This window comes from Falco punctatus, assembly GCF_963210335.1.
Source record: "Falco punctatus genome assembly, chromosome: 12".
Lineage (NCBI taxonomy): Eukaryota > Metazoa > Chordata > Aves > Falconiformes > Falconidae > Falco > Falco punctatus.
The window spans coordinates 3,105,546-3,124,896 of record NC_137592.1 but is presented as its reverse complement, the minus strand read 5'-3'; the positions used below and the strand labels follow the sequence as shown (position 1 = coordinate 3,124,896).

The window sequence follows — 19,351 nt, the reverse complement described above, 5'->3', positions numbered from 1 at the left end:
TACCCATGTAGTTTTTCAAGTGAATTAAGACTGTCTAATGTGCAATGTTGTAGGAGTTAGAATTTGGCTCTACTGTTGCAGTTCTACCCCTGTCAATATACTGCATTGACTTCTCTTGAGTTTAAAATGCAGTGTATTTAAAAAACGTAGTTAAGTACTTCAAGTTAGAACCTCATATAATCAAGTCACTGTTTAACAACAAATCATTATTGGAAGTCACTGCTAGATTTGTGTGAACGTGCCAGATTGCACTTTTAATTGTAAAATAATTGAAAATGATGGATTCAATATCCACATGGCTAAAAAGGAATTGGATGGATGTGGATATGTTAGCCAGCCATGGCTGGAAATTGTAAATACCTGTTCCTGCGACTAGCATTCTATCTGACAGGAAATTCTGATGCATTTGCACTGACACTGATGTGGGGAACTGTCTTGAATCACAGATAACCGTACAGGATATTCTTTGTCTGCTGTCTCTATACTTATTTCTTGCTACTTAGTAAAACTGGACATAAACTGTAAAATGTCTGGGATGTGTGGAAAAACCTTAAATGGAAAACAGCCACTTTCCCTAACCCCCTACTGTTTTGTTCTTAATTTTTCACTCCAAATACTCTAATTCTGAGGTTACTTACAGTCCTTGCTCAGGAAGTTCCCTTCAAATTGATGGGGAATTTTGGTCACATCAGAGCAGATGCAGTAGCAGGGAAGAAATCTTCAGCAACTGTTGTGGGATTTCCCCGTCTTTCCACTCCTGTGGAACAAGAAGTAACTTCTAGTCTACTGTACTTGTGGGAGCTTTGGGAATTCCTAGCCATACTTAAAAAGACTCGACCCCTCAGTGCCCTTACTCTTCCCTTTATTACCTTATCTACTCCTATAGCCCTGGCTTTACAGGGAAACAGGTTTCTCCGGGAGCAAAGATAGGACAAGGATGGTGACTGTCCTTATCATTAGTTTGCAGTTTTCACCAGCCACTGTCCTGTCAAGTCAGCCCATATTCAGAAAATTCTAGTTTTGACTGCACTTTCATAACGTTGCTGTGGATCCCAAGCATCCATGGTTCCTGTTTTGCCCTCTTCTGATGTTTTGCCAGGCCAGGCAAAGGCCTAGCAACTGAGCTGTGCAGATCAGTACGCAAAAACAGCAGCAAGAGCTTTGTCTCTGCTGCACTTTCCTTTGCTTGTGTAGGAGAGGAAGAGAAAACCATGGTCTCTTGCATCAGCTAAAGATGGGTAGATCTTCTCCAAAACGAGGCTCCTCCCCTGGCTCACTGTGGGCAGGGCTGACCAGAATTTTTTTTTTCAAACTCTCAGGAGGTAAATGGGGCTGTACACAGTTACGCTTTGTATGCAGACTCAAGGCATTACTTTGTGTTCTAGTCATTCTTTTTCAATTTTTATTTTGCAACAACAGGCATAGGAAATTATGCTATGAGGGAAAAGAAGTTAAAGTGAGATCACGAGTAATTCTATAATTTGCAGATCTGGGGTCTAGGCACAGATTCTTTATAACTTCCCTGTCTTCTGTGTAGAATCTTTGTGGTACCAATAGAAATAAGATGGGGATGCTTTACCCATAGAAGAACAAACACTAAATTTCAAATAACAAGGTTAATCTCTAAATCTTTTCTTTCAGAATTAGTAGGCCATACATGGTATTAAATACTGACTGTTCTAGAGAATGGAGATGTGAAAGATGGTTCTCTGCATTTTTTAGTTCCAAAATATTCCAGAATATGCATTTCTAGAATAGTTTAAACTATTAAAACTTAAATGCAGGAAAATTATTACTAAACCTAGTGTTTCAAAGTAAAAGAATAATTCAAACTATCTTATTGCTTCTACTATAGCCAAAATAGAATATGTTGCTTTCCAAGGGGAAGATAGAGATATAATTTCAAATTGAATCATATCATTTAGGAAAGCTGCATATACACTAATGAAATTTGAAAGCTAGGAGTGTGATTTTTAGGAGGTGTACAGTTCTGGGATTATGAGAGGAGAGGCACAAAGATGGGCTCTTACTATCTGAGGTGGCCCGCTGGTTTGCTAACTGAGGAAGTGGTACTGGTCTAAGCATACACTTCACCAGACACCTGAGCATCCAGTTCCACCCCAGGGGGTGAAGGAGTGGAGAGAGGAGGATTTCAGTCAGTTCTCACTTTGAGACATAAGCAGCCATGAGCTTTCTCTATTTCTAACTCAGGTTGCCAACTTCCTCAGCCGGTTCTGAATTGCAGTAACAAAGTTCTGGGACTTATCACTAGAAAATGTAGTCATCAAACTTGTTTTTAGGAGTCTTCCCACGTAAAAAGTGCTAAACCAATGCAGCCAAATATATCACAAGCTACAGATTATAGTGATATTGCCCTGCCACTTGAAGTGCAGCTGTGACTTCTTAGCATTTCCTGGATCAATAGTCCTGAAGACTCCTGACAGCTATGCTAAAAATGGATGCCTTCCATATTCAGTTTGGAATCAGAAAAACAACTCGAGACGAAGAATTCTTTCTACCTTTTACTTCATTTCAAGGGTTGTCTGTGAAGCAAGGGCTCAGCAATTAAAGGTAGACAGCTTCCCGTCCTATGGCAAGTTGTCTCACCTCCCTTATGTGGCTGCATTTTAAATAACTAGTTTGAATCTCTCTGTGGTTGAGCACAAGCGAGCGAGCTGGTCCAGGAAAGCCACAGTCAAACAAGCCTGGCTATACCAGTAGGTACTAACAATGTCCCTGCCATGTAGAGGTATCCTGCCAGTGCCTATGTGATGAACACCAAAGACAACTGAATAACCTCTAGCTCATCCAATTTCCTCTAGCTATTACTACATTGTAAATAATTCTTACACTTGGTTTGACAAAGTGTAAGCTACAGAAACTATAGAGCTTCTTCACAGGTTTTGAGGCTCTTAATCTGAAAAAAAAACCCAAACAACAAACCGAAACTCACATGAATGTTTCTGGATACCTTGTCTGAAATTTTCTCTTGTACTAATTGTCAGTTCTAATAAGGAACTGTAAACCATATAAGATAAAACTGCTTACATTGTGTTTCATGAAGATATTATGCAGTATTTCTCTAAAATATAATAGGCTTTCTGAAGGAACAGTGACAACCAGCAATGCTGAGAATGCATGCAAACTGCATGGTGTGGATGGAAATAAAAACTGTTTAATGAAATCTTCATCTCTATGTTATGAAATCTCGGTAGAAAATGTTTTTCAGGAACTCATGAGCCAGCTGGTGTTACTGACATGTGACTACTACATGGGCTATCAACTTCTACTAGCCAGTCTCTTAATTCCTAGAAACTGCTTTATGCCAAAGTCATTACTGCCTAATTAGAGCACACAAGAACAAACTGATGAGCCAGGGAAGTTCCATAGTAAGTACTGCATGCACAATTGCAGATTATATACTGTTGCCAGAAACAGGGAGCTTAGCGGTTGGTTAGTCAGGCTTTTACAAAAATGCTTTTGTAGTTGCCTTTAAGGACTAGTAGTTTATTGGCAGTTATTTCACCCACTGGATCACCAGATTCTTATTCAGATCCAAGACTGCAGATTTTCCCTTCCTTAGTTCTTTTGTTTCACAGGAGGACTACCAGTTCACTCTAAAGACCTGTCTTGGAAGGGAATGACTTGATTTTTGCTGAAAATGTATAATTGTGAGAATCAAAACAAAGTCACTTTTAACTATACAACTTTGTTTTTAAAAAATAAATCCCTGGAATACAAATTACATACTAATATTTCAAGGTCTATAATTTTTTAACATCTTTTACATGGACATTTTATTCAGTTTCACATATGGGGAAAAGGTTAGGACTGGAATTTTTTCTTAATCTTGGACCATTAGGACAATCACTATCCAGTTTTTGGTTAAAAACCCTAATCTGTTTAGCTGTTACTATGATGTCTTTTCAAAAGGACTTAATTTCAGTCACTTTTACTGCACTGTTTTGTGGTGTCTGTCTTTTTTTTTTTTTTTTTTACTGGGTGTGTAAAACTAAAGGTATTTGGAAAAATTCTGCTGCAATGTGATTTATACTACATGGGAGAGAAGCTGGACTTAGTTTGAGATTTTTGCAAAATGCTTTGTCAATAAACTACATGATCTATTAAGCAGATACGGTCCCGTATGTTGATGCAGCATTGGAGATTTGAAACCCAAGTGGCAGGAGATAGCTTAAGGACAATAGCTTAGGCAAGCAAATTGCTTGTCATCATTTGCTTTTCTGTAACCAGGTCGCCCCCCTCCCAGGGCTCCTCTGCCCCCGCTAAACCTTTCCAGAAAGCTGGATTTTGCGTTAACGTGGTGTGTCTGGATTTCACCTCAGGAGAAAACCTGTCCTCCCTCCTCTGCTGGCGGGAGTGTGTGGCTGGGGGGCGGATCGGGCCATAAACCCTCATTTTTCTCTTCAAGGGCGTCAGCGACTCCCCTTCCCTCCCCCCCTCTTCCCTTCCCCCCCCCCCTTTCTTCCTCACCGGCACCTTTTTTCCCTCACAGGGGGAATCGAAGAGCATCCACCTCCCTTCCCGCGCCCCGGGGCGAGGGCAGACCTACGCACGCCGGACCCCGCCACTTCTCCTCACGGCGCTGCGGGGCAGAGGCCCGCCGGCTCCCGCCCTCCCGCCTCACGCGGCGCGGCCGTTGGGCTCGCGCGCCGCCGTCGCCGCAGCGCCCGTGCACGAGTCCTGCAGCGGTTCCCGCCGGCCCCGCCTCTTTCTAATTGCGCCGCCATCCCCGAGCGGCGGTTGAGGGCGGCGGGACCCGGGCTGGCGGAGGGATAACCGGCTGCCGCACGCAGACCGGAGCGGAGGGATCCATACGCTGGAACCGCCCGTTGGTGTGGGAGGGAAGAGGGGGCGAGTGATGCGGCGCGGCCGGCCTGGCTGAGGCGAGGTGGCCGTTATTTGGGAGAAGGGGTGGGCAGCGGAGCTGGTGCCGCGGGAGCCTGTGGCGGGCGGCAGGCGAACAGCTGGAGCTGGGCGTCAGGGCTGGGGGGCTCTGGGGGCGGCGGGGACCCGGGGGGCGAGGGGAGAGGACGGGGGGCGGGTGGTGGGGGGGAAGGGCGAGGTTGTGAGGCGAGGCGGCGCGTGCCGGTCCTGTCGCTGTCTTGCGCCGTAGTTTAGTGAAAAAGGGAAGGGGTTAGAAAAGGGAACTGATTTAAAATAGCCTCTCATCCCTGCTGGGGGCTGGTTCCCTCTCTGTGGGCTGCCTGTGCCATTGCGGGGGTGGGTGGGGGGCAGCGGGAGTCTCTTGTGTGCAGTAGCAGCCGGGGGGGCTTTGCTGTGAGTGGGGGTGGGGGTCCCTGCTCCTCTTTGCCTGCCCTCGCCTGGATTTCTTTTTTTGTGAGGAAGGGGCAGGATGAGCTTGCAGAGTTTTACTGGAATTTCTCCTTCCTTTCTGAGGTGCTGCCGCTGCTGAAGCAGATTTTTCCTTCCTTTCTTTTTTTGTCTGATGCAGAATCCCAGTAGCTAGGCAGCCTCCCTTTTTTCTTCCCTTCCTTCCTTCTACCCCTTCGGTATGTAGGAAGGGAGAGACATCAATGGAAAGGCTGAAATACGTGTAGATGGACTTTCAGATGCGTTTTTTCTTGAAAGAGGAAGACAAATCCCAGTTGCCAGTGCACTGACTTTTTTGTTGTTGCTGTTGCATTGCTTGGTGAAAATGGGGTTTGCTTACTTCAGCTAAATCCTTGGAGCATTTCCGAGAGTTGCTACAGTGAAGGACTTTCATATTTTTTGCATCAGAGGAGCTACATTGATGTCAATTTTTTTGTAAAATGGAGAACGAAATATTCACACCCCTTTTGGAGCAGTTCATGTCTAGCCCTCTTGTCACCTGGGTAAGCATTCATTTTTCCTCACACACTATTCATTTGCTCATTGTTTGAAGATAAATGCCTTGCGGCAGAGAGTAAGGTGGCGTTAGTGTCACGGTGGTGATGATTATGTTTTAGGTTAAGACGTTTGGACCGTTAGCTGGAGGAAATGGGACCAACCTGGAAGAATATGTGGCGCTAGTGGATGGCGTGTTTCTGAACGAAGTCATGCTGCAAATGTAAGTCTGCAAATTGTGCCTTGGCTTTATTTTTTCACTGTCATCTTGTTTCTTGTGTATGTTTTGCTTTCTTATGAAAACTCTTCCTCCCTACATTGACCTTAAATTGATTTCTTTTATACTTGAAGGAGTCATGTGGTCAGTTAAGAGGAGACTTCAAAGCATAGCAGATACTCTTTACAGTTTAATGTCCAAGTGATGTATTTGCAGGATGTACAGTGTAATACTGGCTGAATCATGATATGTAGAACTTACTGGAAAATTGGATGACTGTAAATAGTTTCCCAGATTTCCACTGAGAAGCATAAAGGTTCATTCTACTGTAAGTCACGCTCATAAACAAAATTCTGAATAAATTTGCTTGGCTAATAAGATTCTAATACATATCTTAGTTCATGTGACACATAACTTAAGGATCGTATGCTAGTCACATAATGTTGTTTACTGAGCAAATGGACCATTCTTTAACTCCTTCCTTTTCATTTTTCACAGTTCCAAATTAGAGTAGATAGCAGTTGTGCAGTAAAGCTAATGCTTTAATTGTGAGTATAGAATGTTTTCTGGGTATGAACTGCAGAAGAAACATTTTTACATGGTTTTATAAATTGTTTATTGGAAACTGATGGTTAGAAAAAGTTTTTTATAACTACTTTCTGTTAATCACAGTTTTGACTGGAATGTTGCCTGCTACTGTAATGCTAGAGAGTAGCACCTCTGTCAAGTGTCTAGTGATAGAATCATAAAGGTGTTACTAGTGGAAAAAAAGTATCCATACTTTTTAACATTTTAGGTCTTTACAGAGACATATCTTTTGTATAGGTATGAAAAAATGTAGGCTTATGTATGTCTGGATGGATACATCAGTGCATGAGCAGCTTGTGTTGGCAGCTCAGTGATGACTGAGCAGGAACACTGCTCAGTGATGGGCAACCTTTTACTCTGTTTATAGTTTTACTCATCTTTAGGACTTTAAAAGCTTTTGCTGTTGGGATTCAGCTTGTATAACTAATCTGTGTGAAAAGATCTGCATGTTACCATGTTTAAGTTTGAATTCACATGCTTTTGAAAGCAGTTTTTTCTTGGTCACCTACTATTGTGCAACTAAAATGTCAAGTATTCACTTCTGTAATACTGAGAAACATGGAAAACCTGGTGAAATTGAACTTTTTGAAAAAAATCTTGAGTGTATTTCTGGCATATTTTCATAAGAATTTCAAGTGATACATTCACTGAAGCATACTATTTTTATTTTGCAATTTTTACTTTTTTGGACTACACAAATTAAGTAGCTTGTCAATTACGACTATGCATTTAACACACAGAGCTTCCGCTTGGTGAAAATGTTTGACAGCTGGAAGGCACATTTAGTACTGGAACTGAAACAAGGTGATTTCAAAGAATATAATCTTGAAATTAAACTTTATCAGTAATTTTTTTCAATACTAAGAGTATAAGTTGATATCTGATACATATGTGGGATACATATATGTAAAATGGAAAGCTGCCAAGAGGGATCATTCCCATGCTTAAGGCACTGTGTGTTGAATTTGGTTTTGGCTTTGTGCATTTTTGACCCTATGTCATGATTACTGTAGTTTGCTTAGGAGTTGTGTGTGTATGTATAAAAAAAAAACCCACAAAACAACCCACATGAGAGATACAAGTTTCAAATAAATAGTAGTCAGAACAATTACACCTCTAGTTTAAGGTAGTTTGTGTGTAAACAAACTGGTGTACAAATAAAACTGATTTTAGAAATATGTAACTATACTGGAAGGTGTATTTTATTTAATTTTTTTGGGGGTGACTGAAGTGTATTATGATTGACTACTACTTAGAATTGAAGTTTCCAGAACTGCATTCTTTCTTTGGGGATGTTTAGTTTGTTTTGGGTTATTTGCCAGGATTGAAAGAGGGGAAACATTTTTTCATGTTTTGCAGACTAATTCTATCTCTAGTGTAGTCACTGTGGAAGCCTGTGTTAACTTCTAGTCCTATTCACTTTGAATATCCACCATTGAATGTGTCCTCATTTGCAAAAACATTTTAAAGGCGCAGATCTGACTAATTATCAATATAACTTGCAGTATTTTCCATTTCCTTTTTTTTTTTCTTTCAGTCTTTACTACCATATGTTGAGGAAATGTGGCAGAAAAATTTGTATCATGTGACTTCAAAAGGAAAATGTTTTTCTTCAGAATGTTGAGGGTTGTTTTGTTTTGTTTTTTTAAAAACTCTCAATTACGTACTTCACATGAGAACTAGAGGTCTGTGGTTAGGAGCTTGAAGCTATAGAGAAATGTGCTTGCAGAAGTCACCAGGAGTGCCGTTCATAGAAATATGTGGAAAGCACCACTAGAAATTGGGGTTTTTTACATGAGGGTTTTTTTACATGAGTTGTGTTATATGGTGCTTACTATTTAGACTAGTTTTGAGATACTTAAGGTTGTTCGTGTTTTGGTGTGAGAATACAGCTAGTGTATACCTGTCAACTAAGGGCTTTGTCATGTGGTTGTGGTGTAGGTTGGTTCCTATGGTTGGAAAGCCATTGCAGACACTTTAAAGGGCCTTAAAGGATTGAACAAGTAGAGGCTGTTAGAGGTGCTGTGGTGCTGCTTTATACATACTTTTAATACTTACGTTATTTTTGCCGAATGTTGAAAAACAAATTCTGTGACCATAAAAGTGTTGAGCATGGTTTGTAAACAGTTACACAATCAGAAAAAGTGGTGTTGTTACTTAAAGGTTTGTAAACAGTTATGCTATCAAAAAAAGTGGCGTTACTTAGAGAAAGCTTTTTGTTCAGTTTAAAAAGAGTTAATTCTGCCTACCTTCAGCTGCAAGTAAGAGTTTGTTAGTACAGCATTTCTCCCGCCTTGTGCTTGTCTGCACCGAAGTTATTTTCAATGATTGTCATGATTCAGATACAGGAAATGGATGTCAGCATTGGAATAGTTGCAGGATAATGGTGTGGAGGTAGTCAGGTTTTATCAGCATTGAATTTATTAGTACCTCATATATGAGAAAGAATAATTCATTATATTCTTGTACGTCTTTTGCTTTTGATTTTTTGAACGTTTTAGTACATGGGAAAATTACACAGATTCCATTTGGTATCCAAATACATCTGAAGAGCTCTTCCTTTGCTAGAGATGTTACACGCCAATTTAATATTTTTTTTTAAATTCTGTTTTATTTTTACATGTGGAGAGTTCCTGTGTTTCAATATCAGCCCCTAACTTGAGAGAATTTCTCTCATTTCCCCTTTAAATTTAGGTCCAGTTCTTCAAAAGTATTTGATTACCTGCCTTCTGCTGGGATCAGTCAGTATCTGATACTTCTGGATAGAAACCCATCTGTCTTTCTAAATCTGAGCCTTTATCTGTGTGTTCTTTGATACAAAAAGGGGTCATGCTTCTTGGAAATAAATCAGAAAGCAAGAGATCCACTGCAGTGGTGTTCTGCTGTGGCAGGGACGTGAAGGAACATACCAAGAATACTTCATACCTTTAATATACCTCTATATCATAATACTTCTGACGTTATGAAGTGCTCATGTGCTTGAGTAAAATGTTGTGTATACTACTAAAACAAATGGTGCAATTACAGTAAGATGATTCTTAGTTGTCCTAGTTGTATTTTTCTAGAACCTGACTAACAACACCTCATTTTATTTTTTTGTTGTTATTGTTTTAGCACTGTAGTGTTTATATACCCTTCTTTTGATCCCAAAAGATCAAGGTATTCTTGCAAACACACTCGTTTTCTGAGTGTGTTTAATTTTCATTTCTAATAGGTTTTGTTCTCTGATACTTGTTAATTGAATTCCAGTAGGATTGTGTAAGAAGTTTGTCTCATAGTACAAACTGTGGTTCCCAAACTAACAAGAGTCTTACTGGGTTCTTTGAACAAAAATAGACAACAGCAAGTACTTGCAAGACGGGGACTTTCATTACGTTCAGCACCACCATTAATATTTGGCCAAGTAACAAACACTCAAAACCATATTACAGTTTTAATAGTTTTATTTTACTACACTATGTATTTGTGGAAATTGGTCAGTTTTAAAGGCACTATTGGACAATACTGTACGCAGAATATGTAATATATAGAACCAAACTCTGAAACTGAGTTCATTTAATCCACTGTCTGGAGAACCTGTCCACTTTCATCAGTCTTCCATTCATAACGTTTGTCTTCATTGAAAATATTACTCAATACTATCCACTGTTGTATCCAGACATGCTGAAAATTACTTCAAAGGATGAAATATTTTATTATGCTCCTGTTTTTCTCCCGTTTGCTGTTCTCCCCCTGTTTTTCACTGACTGGATCCACATGCAGTCCTTTCATGCCCATAGAATTTTCCAGGTGTAGCAGCTGACTGTTTCCTTCCACTGCTCTAGTGGTGTGTGCCTAGAATGTGTAGACTGCTTCACTGACTCCTATTCTGAGCTCCTAGTCTTTAGTTCGCTTTTTTCCAAACAGTTGAGCTTGCCAGCCCATACTTCTGGCCTATATCTTTTCCTGAAAACTGGACTCCATCTCTAGTGCTTGAGCCAGCTGCCTGGCTCTGTGAAAGAGTGCAGGAACATGCACTCCAATTAACTCTTTCTGGTGAAGAAGACCAAATAGCAAGAGGCAGCTTTAGCCAGGTTCTGTCGGGGCAGGGAAATGGAAAAAAGTTTTGGGGTAAATTAAATTGGTGGGTTTGGCAGTAAAAATACAAGCACATATCCCAGAAAAAATGCCGCACCTTTCTCACTTTCATGAAGCAAATGGATTTGATTTACAGTTTTCAGACGTGCTCTGAAAGGCCTCCACAGATGTGAGGTAGATGTCACTCTAGTTGTTTGTGAGAGTTGTTCTTCTTAAGGGTGGTTCTGCAGCAGTATGGCCTAAACTTTTCTTAAGGAAAGCTGAACTTAAACCACTTTTTTTTTTAATTAAGAAACAAATTTGTTAATAAATTGGTTCAGCACAGTGTGCACTGTGGTCAAGATTGTTGATATTGGAACCTTTTGATTACAAAAAAGGAAAAGATAGTTCTTATAGTGTAATGATGATTAATTTTGGACTTGAACATCTGCATGCAGGGAGACTTATATTGGGCAGATGAAGTGGATGTAGGCTGATACTTCTGAGATGCTTGGCTTTTTGACAGCTAAAGGGAAAAAGAGTGCGTGTCAATGTGGAACGCTTACAGTGTTTGATATTTGCTTATGTCTCCGTTTTACTACGTTTTTTATACTTTTTTTACACTTTTCCACAGGTGATGCCCATTCTCCTTCATCCTGTCTGCTGTGATTTATTTCCATGCAGTCCACTATTCTGTGGTTCATTCTTGTTTCTTACAGCATTTTGAAGATTAGGAAGTAAAGAACCTAATCTTCCATTGCATGTATACATCCACTTCTTTGTTTTCTTCTTCTGGTGCTATCTTGCATAGCTGTCTTTGTTTCCTTATTTCTTTTGGTGGCATACTGCTTAGGCCATCCTTAGTTTAGGCTAGCAGCTGGGGCCAGGGAATAAAAGTTTGTGTTAAAAAACATTTCTTAATACATACAAAGATGCTTTATTGAGCGTATCTACCTCTTCCATAAATAACAACCTTAGTTGGAAGATCTAAAATCAAAGTAACTTGTTCCAGCATTGAAAATACTCTGTCAAGGAAACAATGTATTTTCACTATGGCATTATATTTTTATTTTCAGAGTATTTTGCATTTCACTCACATTCTATGTGCTGTTTCAAAGCACTCTATGAAAAAACTAAATAAACTTACTCATAGCTTTCTAGGCATATATTTTGTATGTTTCATCGTCAGGAAAATCGTTATGAGTGTGCTGGCAAGCTGTCTCCTAAGACATAGCTCAGTAAAGGCTGTTTTATATATAAAGACACGTTTATGCTACATTGAAGACTGCAGGGCAGAGATGCTTGTGTGAGGTAACAGAGCAGATACAGCCACAGAGCACAGTGCAGCACTGCTGAACAGAGCTGCTGTTACATAGGGCAGAGGTGGCTTTAGCTGAAATCACAGGACCATGTGGAGAATGCTATGAGTGTGACTTTGAGCCAGAGGAAGACATCTCCCAGCTTCATGCTAGCAGCTGTGCTGCGAGCTTTAGCCATTCGGGGTGGTGGCTGAGTGGCTGGCTCATCTAAGCATCGTTTGACCTTAGCAGCACCCAGGGTTGAGGCTGGGTGAGCTTTGCAGTTCCAGTTATGGCTGCCTGTAGTATTTCTGTTTGCAGGGCTGGCTTTGCTCTTTACCTGCCTCTGCTTCTGTGTGGCCAGCGTTCTGTCTCCCTGTGTTGTAAGGAAAGGCAATACACAACTTGTTTTGCTCTGATTTTTATACCAGAAAGGTCAGTTTGCCCAGGTGGCTGAGACACCTTAAGCCACCCTACAATGTTGCCATATTTCTTGGTAGCATAGCAGCAGTAAATTCCAGAGTTCTAAGTCAGCTACGAATACCTTACCTAAGCTGATCAGCTCGCATCTTTCGCTGGCAAGACTATACTTCTTCAGGTCATATGGCTAGTTTGGGGATCTCTATACCACAAACCTTTGCAAAGTATTGCTGTGCTCTGGTTTTTCTTTTAAAAACTAATCTAGTTAACTGACAAACTGGTTGCTAAATCAGGCGCATCTTAATTCTATGCTAACTTTGTGAAGCTTCTAGATTTTCCTCATTTGTTTCTTCTGTGAAGAAGGGGCTTTTTAGCTTTGTGTTCTTTCATATGTTATTCTTATTTTTGGTTCCTCCTCCTTTTTCTGTAAACCAAATACCAATTTGTTCCCTTCCTTGCCTTTTACACTGTGCGACTTTTTTCCTTTGTAGTAATTATTCAGGGATCAAGACTTTTTTTCAAAATGTTGCTTTGTTAGAGCACATGACCTCAGTGGTCAGAGATTATTTGGTAATAACTGTGTGGGAGTCTCTGTTTGTTTGTTTGCTTTGTTTTAGAGAGCCCTGTATTTATGCTCCAAAGAGGCAGGGCCTCTGAGACAGTTGTTTTTAAGCAGTATTTAAAAAATGCCCCCACTTTGTTTCATCAGACTAACTGATGTTAAGGCACTGAATCAAAGCAAGGCTACTGCTGGACCCAAACTCTGTTGGTATGTTTTCCCATTAGCTTACTCTGAGGAAAATGCAAAAATTATCTTGTGTTGTATTTTTGGATTGGGAAATAGTAAGGGATGAACTCATAAGCAGCTTGTATCATATTCCTGGCTGTTGATTGAAACTTCATGTTGCATGTTTAGATATACTTGAAAATTGTTTCCTTTTCTATACTGATAGGAGATAGAGTCCACTTAGGTTTATTACAGAAATTAATCTTATTTTAAACTGCAGGGAAATATTTGGTCTTTATTGTTTGTGTGATACCTGTTTTTCTTAATTAAGCCCTTGAGCAAAAAAAAGTCTGGTGTCACTTCCTGGTATTTTGGGAATATACTTGCTATATATTCAGGGCATTGTGTATGCCAGACAGAAACAAAATACAGATACTAGTTGATGTATGATAGAATGTAGACAGGTGTCATACTTACAAAGTGCTTGTTTGCATCTTAGCAAGAATATTAATATTTATGTTTTAAGATTAAAAAATTGCACTTTTACAGGCCCTTATATGTATGTTTACCTTGTAGCTTTGGTAGTTAATAGGGGTAAGGTCCTTCATGTACTGTTCTATTTGTATCTAATTCAGTAGGAGCTTGCACATGAATTGATGCACATGCAAAATGTATAACACATTTCGGCTAGTGTGCTGAAGCAGTGAAGCTGTTCGCATAGATAAAATTTTTGCAAGAAATGCAACTTACTGGCTTTGGCAATCCCCTTCTATCCATTGTATTTGAATTTGTCTCATTCTCGGTAATAATCTATACAAAGGGCTCAGATCTGTCACTTGGTGGTCTAAAAATTTGTAAGGAAAAAGATGAAGATGTATATTTTATTGATTTACTTAGAGAAGGTTTATTGTGCTTGGTAAGAAAGGGAAATTCTAGAGTCATAATGTTCTAACCTAAAGTATGTAACGGAAATCTATGTGGCACTGTTTTTACAACTTAAGATCTTTTTAGTCACTAAAAGTGCAATAGTCAGGTAGCTTTGATGTCATCTCATTAGACTGATCTCACATCAGTATTTCGTGCATTTTTGACTACTGGGTGCGATGTTTACCTATGGTCAGGCAATTTTGAATTCAAGAACTAACTAATTATTTTTGAGAATTTATAGCTTCAGCAGAGTTCAGAGTAAAGGATAAAATGAATGAACATTTTTCCAAGTTCTACTATAAGGTAGTGCTGTGATTATCAAATAAAGCAAAGCCCATGCTGTTGTGTTGGAAGTTGGTTAGAGTAGAAGAGAAAAACTTGTATATACAAACAATAATCTTTTAAGAGGTTATTTTTAAGCTTAAATGAAGAAGACTTTATAAATGTGTGTTGCTTTTAAATCCTGCTTACATTACTTTCCCTTACATTAATATATTTTACATATCTTGGTAAGTGTGTTAGCTCCGCAAATGTCATTTGCTGAGGGCAATAAGTGCTTGTTTGCTTTCCTTCTGTGCTGCTCGCTGCTTCCTATCTGTGATGACAACTTGCTGGCTCTATTCTGTTTCTTGTATAAATGTTTCTGATGTTTCTTCCAAACTACTTACCTGTATGTCTGCAGAATGTTCTTTCCAAGGTAGATGGTAAAAACATTTTCTCACTTTATTGCCCTCTGGTATCAAGTCACGCTGCACCTTGTGATCCAAATCTGAGAGTGCTTACTTATGTGAAGCTAATCTTACTGTTGTCACAGGATTATTGTGGGTGTGAATGTTTGCAGTGTTTTAATGGTCAGTTACATTGAGGTGTTAATCACAAAGTCAGATAGTTTTCAGTTACTCTGTTAATTAGTGTTGGACTGAATAGATCTTAACATTTGAACTCATTTCAGAAGTAAAACCCCCTCACCCCGAGAGGGAAAAAGACACATAATGCTTAAAGTAGAAAGCCAAACTTTCTATGGAATGTTCATCTCCTTTCTTGCTTGTCCTTTGTGGACTCTGTGCTCTTGCTGCCTTTTTGTTTTAATTTGGAAAGTAGTGTAGTGCAAGTACTACAGTCTAATTCTACCTTTTCAGACAATAGTTGATACTAGGCCTTTAGCAATGACCACACCCCCCGCACCCCACACTCACCCCCCCCCCCCCCCCCCAAAAAAAAAAAACAACCAAAAAACCCCCCAACAAGATGACCTTTTTAAGATACTTAGGTTTGCTGAAGTAGTAAAGAGTGTTTGTCAGGCTTTCTGGTTCTCATCTGTTTGCTCAAAAAAAGTTTTGTTTCTAAAGTTGCTTCTTCTAGGAATTCTGAGTTATTTAATACTCAGGAGTGTTTATTTTGTGTGACAGTGCTAAGTGTTCTGTGACACTCTGAAACTTACAGATTTTCCTTTCCGTCAGTGAAACTTTTTAATGTGGTGGTTGCCAGCATACCTTTTGCTGGCTGTGGAGCAGAGGCTACTCCACATTCTCATTGATTGTTGCAGGACACTCACCCAGGTTCCTCGGTGTAGTAAGTGATTCCCTATTTTCAATCTTTGGCAGAAAACTTACTTTTTACATAATACCTTTTAGTGTGATGGGAAAAGTATACATCTGAGTCAAGTTGAAGCAATAGTAGTAAAGTTGTCTCATACTATCTGATGATAAAGACAGCTGTTGTTTTCTGTGTTTAGAAGTTACGGATTTTGGGGGTTATGTTAATTCAGTGAAGCAAGTGTGTTCTGAGTAAATGACTGTTGACCTATTTTATTTCATGTCTTATTTTCTCCTACATTTTGCTTTTCCTTATCAATGTTAAGGAAAAGAGAAAGGACATCCACTAAATCTGGGCTCTTCTGGATTCTGCTTTCTTTAAAACCCTGGGAGGGAGAAATTACAGATCAGTCACCACACCTCTTGAATCTACTATGATTTTGTCTGACTGTGTGCACATTGATGTGTAAACCTGGGAGCATACAAATGTGAGGGGATGTCTCTTCGTGCAAATAGTAATTGTAATCACTAACAGTAAGACCAACCAGCAGAGCAGTTGTTGGTCAGAGCAGCTCTGAGGTCATGAGGTGCAGCAGGTCCATATTGATGGAGAAGGGAGAGACAGGGTTCCTTGGTGTAAGGGCTCGTGGCACTGTTTCAGATACTGCTATTCTAGCTCACTTCAACCATGAGTAATTAGGCAACTCCTCTGCAGCGAGTGCCAACAAGAGAGCTTAGGCATTGTGCAGCTGCCCTGTGAGTAGTTCAGCCTGGTCAGATGCTGCAGAGCTAAGGCAGGGAGTGGGAAAGCTGCGTATGCTCTGTATCTACTCATATGTTCTTGGCAGTGTTCCCTGTGATTCCTCACCAGCCAGTCAATTTGTTGTAGGCTGCTTGGTTGTGTTTTTTTTTTTAAAGTAGATGTAGGACTTCAGCCTTCTAACAGTTCGTGGTGTTGGACATAATCCTAGGAAGCAGGGTTTTGTGCAAGGGCCAAAAGGCTTTTGGGTAGGCCTACTTCATAAAACTCAGTGGCATGAGGCAAAAAACCTTTGGTACATATAGTCAGTCAGTGCAGAGTTAGCAAAGTGTCCTTAATTGAGATGCTAATACGCACCTTATTTTGTGGTAAAGGATATCTTGGCATTTGTAGTGATACCTTTAGATGTTTGAGCAGATGTCTGCAGAACTACATGACCATCTTAACTGTGCATTGATCGCTGCTCAAACAGTATTGTCCCAGGGGTAGAAATACAGGTGTTCTACAAGTAAGGGGTAGATTGTCATAAATGCCTGCTAAAAAGTTAGAGAAGGGTGGTTAGTATAAATCACACCACTTGCTTATTGCAAGTTAAGATTAGAGCATCCTTTTACCGGATCCTGTGTAAGCACACAAAGATACAATGGCTAAGTAGGATTCAAAAGTGAATACTTGAGCAAATCTAGAACGTACGTCCCTTGTATCTTCAGCAAGTCAAACTGGGGCTCTGCAGTTATAATAGTCATGCATGCATTGTGTAATACCACTGGGCCATCACATCGTTCAGTATTGTCAATCATTGCAGCCTCAGGGCTTGCATGTCTTGCATGATGTTTTTCAAGAGGTGGAAGGATTCTATTGACATCTGTTTTTCAGATAAAAATGTAATGATTTAGTTCTCTGTACCCTTCAACAGTGGATAGTTTGTGTTGTGAATTATTCTTTAGGGAAGTCATCCATTTAAATCCATTTCTATCAACACAGAAATCCTGATGAACATATGCCAAAGGTATAGAAAAGGAGTGCAGTTTATTTTTTTCTTTATCTTTTTGATAGGTTTAGTATGGAAATACTCTTTGGCAGCAGAAATTGATCATACTGATTGATTGATGCAGGAGGAGTTTGATGTATGCCATCTTGTACCAGTGTTTCTAGAACGTGCGTGATCACAAGGTTCAGATCACACTGACAATATTGTACTTCAGAACCTGTGCCATTTTTTGATACTGTAACTCCTGCAGACTGACCCTTTGACTGTGATTGATGATTTTAAAACTGATCAAATTGCATCTTTTGCCCCATATGCAGAGGTGCTTCTGGTAACTTTGTTGCCTTAAGGTACTGCTTTGTCTGGTGTCTCTACAGGTGTTTAAAGCAAATTACAGAGTATCAACTACTTTCCAGTGAAGGCCTTGGTTATATTTTAACGTTCACAGTGGAAGGACATTGCTTTATCAAATTTCTTTGTGAAATACATTTTGTATGTGATTATTTTCTTGCTTACAGTAAATAATGGAAATGCTGCTTGAATATTAGAAATTATCAAAAAATTGTGGTATCAGTAATTATTGAAATATCTGGCAGAGAGCAAGAGTGAGCCTCAGTATTCCAATGAAAGGGACTTCACAAAAAATAACTTTATTAGGCAAGCAGTGTTTATGTGTAAAAATGAATACTGTGCTACTGTAAGCTAAATCACAGTTACAGTTGATATTTATTACCCTTTGAGATGTACACTTGTGCAGATTTTTTTTTTCCCAGAGTGTTTGTTTCAGCATTTCGCTGTACTTAACAAATACATTCAAACAATGATATATTTAAAATTAGGGTCTGTTGTAATACTAGACTTAATGATTAAGTACCATCAAGGAACAGATGGCAAGAGAGGACACAACTGGTTTGCAGTCTGCATAGATTTAAGCATGAAGCCATTAAGCTATCACATTCCCATTTCTGATAGATTTTGGTCAATGAAAAATTAAAGACACATAATCCCTGATTATATGAGGTCTCAATCTGTAATTAATGACACTGATAGTATTTCAAAATCACTGAAGTTCTCTGTAATCAGTACTTTTAAACTAATGCATTATTGGGATAGATGCTCTCATCTGTTTTTATTGCTATTGAAATTAATGTATCTTGTCATAAGTAGGTTGCTCTTAAATGTAAAATTGCTTAAGGGTATCTTTTACTGCTCTGCTTCCTATTGACTTCTAGACAGATTTGCCCTATTTTGCTAGGCTATTTGCCACTGAAGCACTTCAGTGTCCACCTAATAAAAGGAGCAATTCAGAGTTCAGAGCATGCATTGCCTTAAAAATGTTTATAGTGTAACTAGCACAGTAGCCACTAGAATCCTATGTTTTTTTAAAAAAACTGTTTTCTAAAGTTGTCTTCTACAGTGGTCTATTTTAGAACAGATTTATTTTCAAAATTATTTCATTTGCATCTTTTTGTATTCCCAACACAGTTTATTTCAGTGGTATTGGACCAAGTGTATTCTAATAAGCAGAATTTTTTAGTATTAATAAAAATGTAATTATTACCAAAATTTTCTTGGTCGTAAAAATTAAACAATTCAACATAGGAATAGAAGTAATTTATTAAAATCTCTAATACTTTATATTTTCTGGCAACTAATTTAACTTAAAGATGCGTGCTCTTGAAAGCAATACAGATTTTGGCAATTTATGTTTAGAATTTTATCTTTGTGTGAAAAATATTTGGACTTTAATGAGAAAAACTAATGAAATATAGTTATTTCAAATGCTTGGTAAAAAAATTACTATGTTTATTCCTGGCTTGGACCAGTCTGACAAAATACAATTATACAAATAACCTGTGATGGAAAATGTGTAGCTAACGTCATGCTATGTTATTTCCTCTTTGAGAGGAACGAATTAAGACATCAATACTTGAGACGGACAACATTGACTAAATGAAGATTATTTAAAATGGTGTTTTGTGGATTAA

At 39.1% G+C, this 19,351-nt stretch overlaps 2 protein-coding genes across 13 annotated transcripts in view; one reads left to right on the top strand and one right to left on the bottom strand.

The window, feature by feature from the left end:
* The window catches only part of CFAP36 (cilia and flagella associated protein 36), a 46,584-nt gene extending 43,760 nt beyond the window's left edge, over positions 1 to 2,824 (bottom strand). Inside the window, exons 1-2 of the mRNA XM_080408094.1 lie at positions 870 to 2,824; positions 639 to 757 (exon numbers count right to left, since the gene is read on the bottom strand). The gene's annotated coding sequence lies outside the window, so the exon portion shown is untranslated. The remainder of the gene's footprint in view (positions 1 to 638; positions 758 to 869) is intronic.
* Positions 2,825 to 4,532: 1,708 nt separating this feature from the next.
* Positions 4,533 to 19,351, top strand: part of CCDC88A (coiled-coil domain containing 88A) — an 80,142-nt gene continuing 65,323 nt past the window's right edge. For 4 of the 12 annotated variants that reach the window (XM_080408038.1, XM_080408036.1, XM_080408045.1 and 1 more), the window contains exons 1-2: positions 5,272 to 5,855; positions 5,970 to 6,070. In XM_080408038.1, the coding sequence (XP_080264164.1) occupies positions 5,793 to 5,855; positions 5,970 to 6,070 (164 nt within the window). In that variant the 5' untranslated portion in view covers positions 5,272 to 5,792. Of the gene's footprint in view, positions 4,933 to 5,269; positions 5,856 to 5,969; positions 6,071 to 19,351 lie in introns of those variants that run through there. The other 8 variants (XM_080408046.1, XM_080408037.1, XM_080408041.1 and 5 more) reach the window with 5 other exon arrangements.